The sequence below is a fragment of the Rhincodon typus genome, chromosome 15, assembly GCF_021869965.1.
Source record: "Rhincodon typus isolate 14 chromosome 15, sRhiTyp1.1, whole genome shotgun sequence".
NCBI classification, from domain to species: domain Eukaryota; kingdom Metazoa; phylum Chordata; class Chondrichthyes; order Orectolobiformes; family Rhincodontidae; genus Rhincodon; species Rhincodon typus.
This window is the reverse complement of record NC_063346.1, coordinates 528,853-542,450: the sequence shown is the minus strand read 5'-3', so window position 1 is coordinate 542,450 and position 13,598 is coordinate 528,853. Positions and strand designations below refer to the sequence as shown.

At 42.0% G+C, this 13,598-nt stretch overlaps 1 protein-coding gene across 1 annotated transcript in view; it reads left to right on the top strand.

Moving 5' to 3' along the window:
* Nucleotides 1-7,661, top strand: part of LOC109912726 (hyaluronan synthase 3-like) — a 33,554-nt gene extending 25,893 nt beyond the window's left edge. Inside the window, exons 3-4 of the mRNA XM_020512159.2 lie at nt 1,519-1,620; nt 4,898-7,661. Of these exons, the coding sequence (XP_020367748.2) occupies nt 1,519-1,620; nt 4,898-5,827 (1,032 nt within the window). The 3' untranslated portion in view covers nt 5,828-7,661. The remainder of the gene's footprint in view (nt 1-1,518; nt 1,621-4,897) is intronic.
* Nucleotides 7,662-13,598: the final 5,937 nt, after the last annotated feature.

Sequence of the window (13,598 nt, the reverse complement as noted above, 5' to 3'; positions counted from 1 at the left end):
AGAAGAATGAAAATTATGAAGGGTATAGATAAGGTTGAAGTTGTTTCCACTGGCGGGTGAAACTAGAACTAGGGGCATAGCCTCAAAATAAGGGGGAGAGATTTAGAACTGAGTTGAGGAGGAACTTCTTCACCGAAAGGGTTATGAATCTGTAGAATTCCCTGCCCGGTGAAGCAGTTGAGGCTACCTCATTGAATGTTTTTAAGGGAAAGATAGATTTTTTAACAATAAAGGAATTAAGGGTCATGGTGAGAAGGTGGGTAAGTGGAGCTGAGTCCATGAAAAGATCAGCCATGATCTTACTGAGTGGGGGAGCAGGCTCAATGGGCCAGATGGCCTACTCCTGCTCCTAGTTCTTACGTTCTTATAAATGTGAGATAGCATTAAGACATATAAAGTAGAGAAGAGAGCAAAATCCAAATTTTCTAAAACTCAGAAATTGTATGTAAATGATTAAGAATGTAATGAACTTAATCTGAATCTGTGATCTATGGACTTTAATACAAAATGAACAAGACAAGTAACCTTTCATTTTTATTCTGTAAATGAAAGAGCCCTGTACTTTGCGATGAATCATAATTGTTTGATTATATAAATGTTCATAAGTACACAGTTCTTTTATTATTTTGTATCTTATTTCTGTTTTGATTATCATCTATGACTATATTATGAATTATTATTTACTTGTCTTATTGATATCATCATCACAATTCAGCACCTGCTGACATGATCATTTTTCAAATAGACAATTATCAAAAATTCATGATGGACAATAAACACTGGCGTTCCCCAAAACTCATGAATGAACATAAAAGAAAATCCCAGCACTGCAGTGATTGAGCCCTTGACCTAAAAGTAGCCCTGACATCCAGAATAAAGCAAAGGTGGAAAAATTCTGGCACTAGTATGAGTTTGAGACTCACTGGCTGGGAAAAGCAGCCTTTCAGCATTACTGTTAAGCTCTCTCAAAATGTTTTATATTGCAATGAGGTCATCTCTTGTAAAATCTTCAGAATATAGACCTAGCCTGCTCAGTGTCCCCTCACAGCCAGCAATCTTTTCTCCAGAATCAGTCTCTTAAACTATTGTACAACCCTATCAAAAGCAAGTGTATTCTTCATTAGGCAAAGAGACTGTACACAATACACCAGGTGAGGTCTCACTAAGCCTAATATAATTGCAGGATGATTTTCTTACACTCATTCTGCAACTAACTTGTAATAAAGGCTAACATGGAGCATGAATGCCAGCTGATTTCCTCTCTGCCTAACCCAGGGGTAACTGAAAAGTGACAGGAGCCCAATGGTGGAGGGGCTCAAGTGTACCAATCCACCATCCTGATAGTGGTTGTGGCTGGGACTCGAATGGTCAGTGTGGCTTAAAGAGCATACTGTTCTGATGGAAGGCACAGTAGTTTATCTGAGGTGATTAACTATTCTTAATGCTCATCACAGTGTGATTTCAGCTCTCCGAACCAAGTTGGAAATGAATGACTTTCCATTTGGTGTTTCTCCTCAGGTGTGTGATTCAGACACAGTATTGGATCCAGCCTGTACTGCAGAGATGGTGAGAGTGCTGGATGGAGACCCCAGCGTAGGGGCAGTTGGTGGGGACGTGCAGGTTGGTATAAATTCCTGTTAGTGTCTGGACTGTGATTATGTGAGTAGGTTTCTCCATCTGACTGTGAGAAAGTTCTACAATGGGCTAGAAACAAACTCCCTAAAGCTGGGCTGAAGGCTGGAGTTTCTGTGAACCATTGTAGATGGGGTGGGCTGATGGAAGGTCTGGCTAGCTTCCCATATGGGAGGGGACCGGTTAACGCCATGCTTCGCTGGGAGTTACTTACAATGAACAACAGTGAAAGATACTAATAGCCCAACATTTCCTCATTAAACTCTATTTCCTAGATTTCAGTTGTTCTCTAACTCAGTGAGATTGCATTCACTTTGTTTTACTCCAGGAACTTCAGGTGACATGGCTTGGGGACAGGGAAACAAATTTTGATGATGGGCTTGGTAAGAGTACTCCGAAGCCATTATTTCTGAAATTCCTCTAGGTTTATCCTCAGTCCCTCTCTGCAAATAGGACAACAGCTTCCACATTACATCAACATCCAGACCCAGCTCTCCACCACTTTTGTATTGTCTAACTCCCAGTCTGACACCCAGCTGATGAGCCATAACTTTAATGGAAAGAGGGAAGTCAAACTCAAGGAATTCTCTCCTTAAACCTCATCAACAAACTTTTCTCTTTTAAAACCAACCTTCCGGTTATTCTGTTAACATCTCCTCCTACAGGTTTTTTTTAAATTTAATCCTTCATGGGATATTAACACTGCAGGCAACCTTAATTGCCCTTAAAAAGTGTTGGCGGTGAGTCATCTTATTCAACCACTGCAGTCCATCTGGTTTGAATTTTCTGCAGTGGTTTTGTACAATCGAGTGGCCTTTTTAGAGGGCAGTGAAGAGACAAACACATTCCTGTGAGTCTGGAATTACCTGCAGCCCAGTCAAGTAAGGATGCCACATTTCCTTATCCATAGGTAATTTGTAAACCAAATGGGTTTTTATGACAATCAATGATAATTTATTGGTCATTATTACTGAACCAGGTTTCAAATGCAAATTTTTAATTAACTGAATTGCCATGGTGGAATTGTCCCCTGCCTGAAATCTAGAAATGTACCTCTTTCTTCAATATATTCAATGATTTGGCCTCCACAGCCTGCTGTGCTAGAAAATTCTACAAGTTCTCTACTCTTTGAGTGAAGTTTTCCCTCATCTCAGTCCTTAATGGTCCACCCCAAATTCTAACACTGTGCCCCCCGATGCTAGACTCCCCAGCCAGATAAAACATTCTCCCTAAATCTAATGTGTCCAGCCCTGTTACAAATTTATGTTTCAAAGAGATCTTCTGTCAAACTTTTAAAATCTAGTGAATGTTAGTCTATAGGGTTTTGGAGTAGATTGTAGCTCGGATTGTGGGTGTTGAGATTGGTTGGCTTGCTGAGCTGGTTTGTTGTTTTGCAGACGTTTCGTTACCATGCTGGGTAACATCATCAATGCAGCACTGAGGATGTTACCAAACATGGTAATGAAACGTCTGCAAAACAACAAACCAGCTCAGTGAGCCAACCAAGCTCAAGAATATTAGTCTAGTCAAACCAATCTCTCCTCATAGGACAGTCCTACCATCCCCGGTATCAGCCCAAGTAAACCTCCACTTCATAACCTCTATGGCAAGTATATCCTTTCTTAGATAGTGAGAGCAAAACTAACCACATTGCTCCAGGTGTAGTGTTACCAAGGCCCAGTATAACTGCAGTAAGACATCCCTACTTCTGAACTCATATCCTCTTACAGTGAAGGCCAGTCTACCATTTGCCTTTCTAGTTGCTTGCTGGACTTGACTATTTACTTACATTAACTGGTGTATAAGGACAACCAGATCCCTTTGTATATGTACACTTCCCAATATATCACCATTTAAATAATACTTTTTGATTCTGTTTTTCACACTAAAGTTTATAACTTTACATTTAGCTATATTATATTGCATCTCCCATGTTTTTGCCCACACACTCAACTTGTATAAATCATCTCGAAGTCTTCTTGCCCCTTCCTCACAACTTACAATCCCTTCCAGTTCTGTGTCATCAGCAAACTTGGAAATGTTGCATTTGGTTAGCTAATCCAGGTAATTAATATATATTTTGAATAGCTGGGATCCAAGCACTGGTCCTTGCCACATCCCACCAGTCACTGCCTACCACTTGGAAAAAGACCATTTATTCCCACTCTCTGTTTACCACCTGTCAACCAAATCTCGATCTTTGACAATATATTACTCTCAACCCATTTGTTTTAACTTTGCCTACTAATCTGTATGAGGAACCTTATCAAAAGCTTTATAAAAATCCAAATACATCACATTCACTGGTTCTCCTTTGTCTGCTTTTCTGGTTGTATCCGCAAAAAACTTCAGTAAATTCGTTAGGCATGATTTGTCTTTCATAAATCTGTGCCAGCTTTGTCAAATGCTTTAATCCTAATGCCTTTCCAGATGTTCCATTATCATGTCTTTTATAATAGTCTCTAACATTTTTCCCACTGCTGATGTTGCACTAACTGGTCTGTAATTCTCTGTGGTTTCTCTCTGTTTATAAATTGTGGGATTGCATTTTCCATCCTCCTATCTGTAAGAATTGCACCAGAGTTTATAGAATTTTGGAAGATGACCACAAATGCATCCAATATTTCCAGGGTCATTTCCTTTAATAGTCTGGGATGTAGATTATTAGGCCTGGTGATCTGTCAGCCTTTAACCCCATTAATTTCCCCAGCACAGTTTTCTCTCTTCTACTCATTTCCTTTAATTCCACACTCTCACCAATGTTCCCTTACATTTCTGGTAGGTTATTTGTTCCATCTTTTGTGAAGACTGAACCAAAGTATGTGTCCAATTTTTCTGCCATTTCTTTGCTCCCCATTATTATTTCCCTGGCTTCTGACTGTTTAGAACATAGTCTTCCCAGGGCTCTTGAGGTCTGGTGATAATGTCCCTACCTGTGGTTCAGAAGGCCTTGATTCAAGTCCCACCTGCTCCAAACATGAGTAATAACATCTCCGAAAAGGCTGATTAAAAATATCTACCTAGTCTTCTCCTCATACTCCATTAACCAGTCCCTCCAGTTTTCAAAAGTCTCCTCCTTGGTAACCAATTCATCAGTCTCTCCCTAATATCCATTGTTATTAACCATCTCCTCTCAGTGGTGTCCCCATTAATTTCTCCACTCTGCCATCCCCAAATAGCTGTTATCCTTTCAATGCTCTTTGCTGGGACTTGGGGCCTTGTGAGCCAGTGCAGTATAACCCTTGTCTCCCTTGTCTGTCTGCAGATCCTAAACCTGTATGACTCATGGATCTCCTTCCTGAGCAGTGTCCGTTACTGGATGGCCTTTAATGTGGAGCGGGCTTGTCAATCCTACTTTGGCTGTGTGCAGTGTATAAGTGGACCACTGGGCATGTATCGCAACCCCCTGCTGCGGCTTTTCCTGTGTGACTGGTACAACCAGCAGTTTTTGGGCTCCAAGTGCAGCTTTGGAGATGACCGACACCTCACCAACCGAGTACTGGGCCTCGGCTTCAAGACAAAGTATACAGCCCGCTCCCGCTGCCTGACTGAGACGCCAAGCTGCTATCTTCGCTGGCTCAACCAGCAGACCCGCTGGAGTAAATCCTACTTTCGTGAGTGGCTGTATGGTGCACTCTGGTTCCATAAGCATCACCCATGGATGACATATGAGGCTGTGGTCAGTGGTTTCTTCCCCTTCTTCCTGACGGGCACTGTGCTGCACCTCTTCTACAGGGGACGGCTGTGGAACATCCTGCTGTTTCTGCTAGCTGTCCAAGGGGTGGGGGTGCTGAAGGCCGGTTTTGCCTGCCTGCTCCGGGGATCTGCACAAATGCTCTTCCTGTCCCTCTACTCACTGTTGTATATGACCAGCCTCCTGCCCGCCAAGCTCTTTGCCCTGCTTACCATCAACCGGCCTGGTTGGGGAACATCAGGCCGCCGCAAGCTTGTTGTTAACCTTGTGGGCCTGCTGCCTGTATCTGTCTGGTTTGCAGTTTTGTCTGGGGGTCTGGGTTACACTATTTACCGGGAGACCCAGCAGCCATTACCTGACACTGAGTGGCCTTTCCTCATTATTGGCTCCACCATATATGCCTGTTACTGGCTGCTGATGCTTGGCCTCTATCTGGGTATCGTAGCCAAGCCATGTGGCCACAAGCGGGAGCACTGTGAACTAGCCTTCCTGGAGGCCTAAAGCCCAGGCCCTGCTATCACACAGCCGCACAGGGACTGCCCACTCCACGGCACTACCTGCACATGTGCCACTCACGAGGGCTGTTGATACCGTCAAAACCGCAGGTGCCTGAGATGAGTCCAGGAGCAATATTTTAATTCCAATTTGGTAATTTTTACTTGTTTAATAAACAGTAACAGTAAACGTTTAAAAGATTGCATGGAGCAATATTTCCACAGCAAGTAGTTGTTTGGTAGTACAGGACTTGAGTAGTGCTGAAAAAAGATACATTTTGTCAAAGCTTTTCATCTTCCACTCATCACAATATTGTGTGAGAGCAAATTCTGGTTGGCAAGTGAACCCTGATTGGTAGAGGCATTGCTAAGGAACTGTCAAATGAGCTCCCTTTCCATGGGATCCTTGCTGAGAAATCAGCAAAAGGCTTCTCTACTACTGTCCATTGCAAACCTATCTTCACTAGACAGTTTACGTATTGAGTTCCACATAAGATTGGCCTTATAACTGGAACTTGAGCCATTTGCTCACCCTGAAAACTTGATGCTGAAATGGGAAGACATGCTGAAAGATAATGGTTATCTTAAATTGATCATTTTTTGCTGAATATTGTGAAAACTCAACAACAGCCTAGGCCTTCACTTTTGGTCCTGAAAAGTAGCCAGTCCACCTCAGATTACCCAAAGGGTAAGGTATCTAAACTGTTTGAGGAACAGTTGAAGCTATCTGTTTCATGCTGTTACTATGCAGTGGCAACAAGTGGTGTTCAGCACTAACAGGATGCTGCTGTCAAGCCAAAAGACGCTCTGCCTATCACATAAATTAATAATGTGGTATAACAATTTTAGGACCAGTGTGATGCCACATGTGTAAGATGTACATCCCAAAAATTAGTAGATCATATAAAACAACATATCACTTCAGCTGTTCACAACAAGCAAGCTATAATTGTACCTAACTGACCCGTGCTTGCAAACCTCACAGACAGTTTCCAACATTCAATGTGATTTGGCAACTGGACTGCATTTGCTGAATAAAATTATGCTGACAACTGTTTTAGGATGTCAGCTGGACTCAGTGAGGCATACACAAGTGCAGGAGGCAACATATATTAATACACAGTATAAAGGTTGGTTTTCTCCTTAAATTGGTATTCTTGTGAATTGTCCTGTTGAGTGTAAGACAAAAAGCTTAGACAAAATATGTCCATTTTCAGCAATAGTCCATTTCTACAGCAGTTGGAGGAAGCTTGCATGAACACCCTAAGATGGCATATGGGTGAGTGTTAGCACTGTTTGGTGGGATGTGGGTGTGTTAACCCCTCAGGGTGGGATGAATATTTTGTGTTAGTATGAAATAGGTGCTGCTATTCACAGCCAAACAACAGCACATCTAATCCACTGTTAGAACCTACTTGCCTTTTTATATTGAACTTCAGCCTGGTTTTGCTGAGGTTACCACAGGCCACAACACAGAAATTAGAAACACTTACATTTCAGGGGAAACAAACTGCTCTTGTTTACAATATTGCTCTGTTTTTCTAAAATGTAACTTATTTTATTTTTATATGAATGTTTGCCAGAATCTGTATTTAATAAAGCACCTCAGAATCACTTACTGCAGGTGAATGGATTTTAACTGAAAACGCTGTCCAACATTTGCAGTGAAAATCCATGGTGATGCTTGTAAAGCAATTATACATAAGTGCACGTTGGGGAAACGGTAATTGTAATTCCTGCCCTGTAACCAAAACCTCTATTTATTTTTTACAATTGCTTTGGGGTTTTAAATTCTTACGTTTTATATTAACTTCTTTCAAAATAAAGATTTAATACCTGAACCTTATTGTTGGTTTGTCCAAGCCAATCCAATTATCAAATCTAAACTGATACAAGAAGCAAGAACTCTGGAATAATCAGCAGGTCAGGCAGCATATGTGGGGCAAGATAAAGCATTAATATCCAGAATTTCCTGGAGAATTTCATCATTATAATGTCTACATTGTAGAGCCTGATCAAATCCCAGAATTTTTAGGGTCTTAAGAGGTGGCTCATGAAATAATCCAGAATCATGCAGAACAGAAGAGGCCCTTTGGCCCATCAAGTCTGTACCAATAAAAGACTACTCTACATCTACACTTATTCACTTTTCAGCACTTGGACCCATAATCTTAAATGTTATGACATTTCAAGTGCCCACTCAAGTACTCACCCTGGATCAAAAAGGGAGAGAGGAAAAACACAGATAATACAGGCTGATTAGCCTAATATCTATTGTCAGGATCGATTATTAAGGAGGTTATAGCACCACACTTGGAAAATCATTATCTATACAAGCAGAGTCAGCATGGTTTCATGAAATTGTGGTTATATCTGACTTATTTATTGGAGTTTTTCAAAGAAATCTCAACCAGGATGGATAGGTGGAACTAGTAGATGTGTTGTATTTAAACTTACAGAAGGCATTCAACAAGGTACCCCACAAAAGGTTAACTCACAAGATAAAAGCCCAGGGTTTTGGAGGTAGTATATTGGCATGGATAGAGAATTGGCTAATGGAAACAAGTGGTTGGTGATTAGGGGTTCTTTTCTAGGTTGGGAACCTGCAACTAGTAGGCTTCCACAGGGATCAGGTGGAAAGACAAACTGCAAAAGGGGTGCAAATAGTTTACATAGAGGCATTGATAGCTTAAGAATGAAGAACAATACAGCACACGAACAAGCCCTTCGGCCCATCAAGCCTGCGTTGACATTTTACGCCTTTCTAAACCAACGCATTTTATTTCTACATGGCACATATCCCTCTATTCCCTAACTATTCACATATCTGTCAAGACGCCTCTTAAACATTGCTATGTATCTCCTATCACCTCCTTAGCAGCACATTCTAGGCACTTACTACCCTCTGTGTAAAACGTTTGCCTCTCACATCTTTAAACTTACTCCCTTTCATCTTAAACCTATGTCCTTTCGTAATTCACATTTCTACCCTGTAAAAAGACTGACTATCCATGCCTCTCATAATTTTGTAAGCTTCTAGCAAGTGTACCCTCAGCCTCTGATATTTAAGTGAAAACCAGTCAGGTTTGTCCACTCTCTCCTTGTAGCTAATACCTTTCAACCCAAGCAATATCTTGGTAAATGGTTTCTGTACCCTCTCCAAAGCCTCCACACCCTTCTGGTAGTGTGACAACGAGAACTGTATGCAATATTCCAACTGTGGCCTAACTAAATTCAGGTGTGAATTATGCAATAAATGGCAGAACTCCTAGAAGCATTGACGTACAGAAGGATCTGGCCATACAGGTCCACAGATCTCTGAAAGTGGCAGCACAGATGGATAAGGTGCTCAAGAAGGTATACAGCATGCTAGCCTTCATCAGCCGGGACATCGAATATAAAAGTTTGCAAGTTATGTTACAGCTGTACAAAACTTTAGTTAGGCCATATTTGGAATATTGCGTGCAGTTCTGGTTGCCACACTACTAAAAGGATGTGGAGCAGTTGCCATACCAGGCCGTTATGCACCTGGACAGTATGCTTTCAATGGTGCATCTGTAAAAGTTGGTGAGGGACCTTATGGACATGCCAAATTTCCAGAACTTCCTGAGGAAGAAGAGGCGTTGTAGTGCCATCTTGACCGTCATACTTACGTGGGAAGTCCAAGACAGGTCATAAGTTATCATTACTCCGAGGGACTTGACGCTCTCAACCCTCTCAACCTCTGCTCTATTGATGTAGATGAGGGCACATTTTCCTCTTTTCTTTCTGAAGTCAGTGATCAGTTCTTTTGTTTCACCGACATTCAGAGAGATGTTGTTATCATCGCACCATGCCACCAAGCCCTCTAATTCCTTTCTGTATTCTGATCCATCATTGTTTGATATCTGTCCTATCACAGTGGTGTCGTCAGCAATCTCATAGATTTGGCCATTGACTTCAGAAAGAAAGGAAGAGAACACACCCCCATCTACATTAATGGAACTGTGGTTGAAAGGGAAGCGAGCGTCAAGTTTCTCGAAGTGACGATAACTGACAACCTGCCTGGACTTTCCACGTAGATGTGACAGTCAAGAAGGCACAACAACGCCTCTTCTTCCTCAGGTGGCTTAGGAAATTTGGCATGTCCATAAGGTCCCTCACCCAACTTCTACAAATGCACCACTGAAAGCATACTGTGTTTAACGGCCTGGTATGGTAACTGCTCTGCCCAGGACTGTAAGAAACTACAGAAAATGGTGTGCACAGCCCTGACCATCATGGAAGCCAACCTTCCATCCATGTACTCCATTTATACAGCTTGCTTCCGTGGAAAGGCTGCCAACATCATCAAAGACCCATCGAACCATGGTAATGATCTCCTACAACCTCTTGCGTTAGGCAGAAGGTACAAAAGCCTGAACACACACACAAGCAGGTTCAGGAACAGCTTCTTCCCAGCCATTATTAGACAGGTGAATGGACTCTCTAGCCTCAAATAATGCTGATCTTGCTAATATTGATCTCGATTGCACACCCTGTGCAATGTAATCTGTATGTCTCTGTCTAATTCTTTGTGATCTGTACATCCTTGCTTCTATGATCTTCTTGTAGACAAAGCTTTTCACTGTACTTCAGTACACGTGACAATAAATCAATCAATCAGATGGCGTTCATTCATAATTTGCTTACACAGTCGTGGGTATACACGGAGTACAGTAGGGGTCTGAGAATGCATCCTTGGGGGCCTCCATTGTTGAGGGTTATCACAGAGGAAGTGCAGTTGTCTATCTTCACTGATTGTGGTCTATGGGTCAGGAAGCTGAGGATCCAGTTGCAGAGGGTGGAACTGAGACCAAGGTCTCAGAGTTTTGAGATTAGTCTGGAAGGGATTATGGTGTTGAAGGCAGAGCCATAGTCGATGAATAGGTGTCTGACATAGATGTCCTTGTTGTCCAGATGTTCCAAGGATGAGTGCAGGGCTGGTGAAATAGCATTCGCTGTGGACATGTTAAGTTGGTAGGCAAATTGCAGGAGATTGAGGCAGGCTGGGAGACTGGAGTTGATGTGGACCATGACCAGCCTCTCAAAGCACTTCATGATTATGGAGGTCAGAGCCACTGGGCAGTAGTCATTAAGGCCTGTTGTATGTGCTTTCTTTGGTGGGCGATGGTGGTCTTCTAAAAGCAGGTAGGGACTTCAGCTTGTAGGAGGGAGAGGTAATCAAGAAGTCTAATAGAATGTTGGCCTTTATTTCAAGGGAATTGGAGTATAAGAGTAGGGAAGTTTCACTGCAACTGTCCAAGGTGCTGGTAAGACTACATCTGGAGTACTGTGAGCAGTTTTGGTTCTCTTATTTAAGATATTATTTCATTGGAGGCAGTTCAGAGAAAGTTCACTAGGATGATTCCTGTTATGCAAGGATTGTCTTATGAGCAAAGGTTAAACAGATTGGCACTCTACCAAGTGGAGTTTAGAAGAGTGGGACTTGATCTCATTGGAAAATATAGAATTCTTCAGGGGCTTGAGAGGGTAAATGCTAAGAGGACCATAGTCTCAGAATAAAGATGTGCCAATTTAAGTCTGAGAGGAGGAGGAATTTTTTCTTTCAGCGTGTTGTGCATCTTTGGAGCTCCTTGCCTTTGGAGAGTTTTGGGGGCAGAGTCCTTGTGTGTGTTGATGGCTGAGGTAGATAGATTCTTGATCAGCAGAGGAATCAAGGATTATTGGGAAAAGGCCGAACGTGGATGTCCTTCAATAGTTTCTCTCTTACTTGTGTGAAACTGTTTTATCTCTACCACTGTTCTTGAAAAGTGGAACAACATTAGCTGTCTTCTAATCAATGGGAAGGCAAATGGTGAGGATGACACAAAGAGTCTATAGAGGGATACAGTCAGGTTAAGTGAATGGGCAAAAATTTGTTTTTAGTTTGGCCCACACCCCTGCTCTTTCCCAATAACCTTGCAATTTTTCCACTTCCTACAGCATCCAATTGTATTTAAAAGACCCCATTGTATCTGCCTCCACTTCACTTTCAGGCAGCACAGTCCCGAGAATTACTCACTACATAAACAAATATTCCCATTGTCACTTCTCAATCAAAACCCAGGAAAAGTTTGAATAAATTTATCAAATCTCATTTCTCTCTTAGGAGAACAATCCCAGCATCTCCAGTCTCTCAACATAAGTAAAGTCTGTTATCTCTTGCATCACTTCAGTAAATCATTTTTACACCTTCTGACAGGCCTTGATTTAAAATGCAGTGCCCAAAATTCAACGCATTATTCCAGCTCAGGCCTCACAATGTTTTGGAAAGGATTAGACTCATGTCCTTGCTTTCATTTTAGAAGGTCGAATTTGAATGCAGAATACAGAGTTAATGGCAGGATTCTCGGCAGTGTGGAGGAACAGAGGGATCTTGGGATCCATGTTCATAGATCCCTCAAAGTTGTGTCCCAAGTTGATAGGGTTGTAAAGAAGGCATTGGCAGGGGAATTGAGTTTAAGAGCCATGCTACAGCTCTGTAAAATTCTGGTTAGACCACACTTGGAATATTGTGTTCAGTTCTGGTCACTTCTTTACAGGAAAGATGTGGAAGCTTTAGAGAGGGTGCAGAGGAGATTTACCAGGATGCTGCCTGGATTGGACGGCAGGTCTTATGAGGAAAGGTTGAAGGAGCTATGGCTTTTCTCATTGGAGCGAAGAAGGATGAGAGGTGACTTGATAGAGGTGTACAAGATGATGAGAGGCATCGATAGAGTGGATAGTCAGAGACTTTTTCCCAGGACAGAAATGACTATTATGAGGGGGCATAATTTTAAGGTGATTGGAGGAAGGTATCGGGGAGATGTCAGAGATAGGTTCTTCACACAGAGAGTGGTGGGCGTGTGGAATGCGCTGCCGGCAGTGGTAGTGGAGTCAGATACTTTACAGACTTTTAAATGACTCTTGGATAGGCACATGGAGGATAGTAAAATGTAGGGTATGCAGGGCAGATTGATCTTAGTCAGATAATAGGTTGGCACATTGTGGGCTGAAGGGCCTGTACTGTGCTGTACTGTTCTATGTTCATACTTTGTGCCTCTGTTCACAAAGCCAAGGATCCTGCAGACTTTTTAACAGCTTTCTCAACTTGTACTAAGATGCAGGAGTGTTCCTACAACTGGTTCCTGGATGTGGAGGGTTAAGTGATGGTAAGTCAGTTAACTGTCAACCAGTCAAACATTTTTAGTTCTTTCATGCACTATGGTCACCGCTGGAAAGGTTAATTCAGACGGCAGGTAAGAGTCAACCACAATGCTGCAGGTCTAGAGTCACACATGGAGGTCAGAGCAAGTAAGGTTGACAGATTTGGATTCCTAAGTGAACCAGATGGGTTTTTACAACAATCTACGAGAATTGCTGTGGTTGCCATTTCAGAGATTAGCTTTCAATTCTTGTTTTATAAAATGTTTTGAATTGAATTAATTAATTGCTGCCATGATGGGATTTCAACCCATGTTTCCACAGTATTAGCCTGGTCTTCTGGATTACTAATTTAGTGACATTATCACAATATCAGCATCTCCCTGGCATAGGATAATTTTTTTTGAAGATCACAAGGCACAAATATTATTTTACATTGTCACCCTGAAATGTTAAAGGGTTAATATCTGTTCTGCTGACATATAAGAAATTAGGTGCTTCGTGGGTGCCCCTGTCTCGCAGACAAAATGGGGTAATCTAATTATACTCTGCTCTCTGTAAATGTTAAAAGGATAAGGAACTACCTCGTTCGGTTCCCTTACAGAGAGCATCGC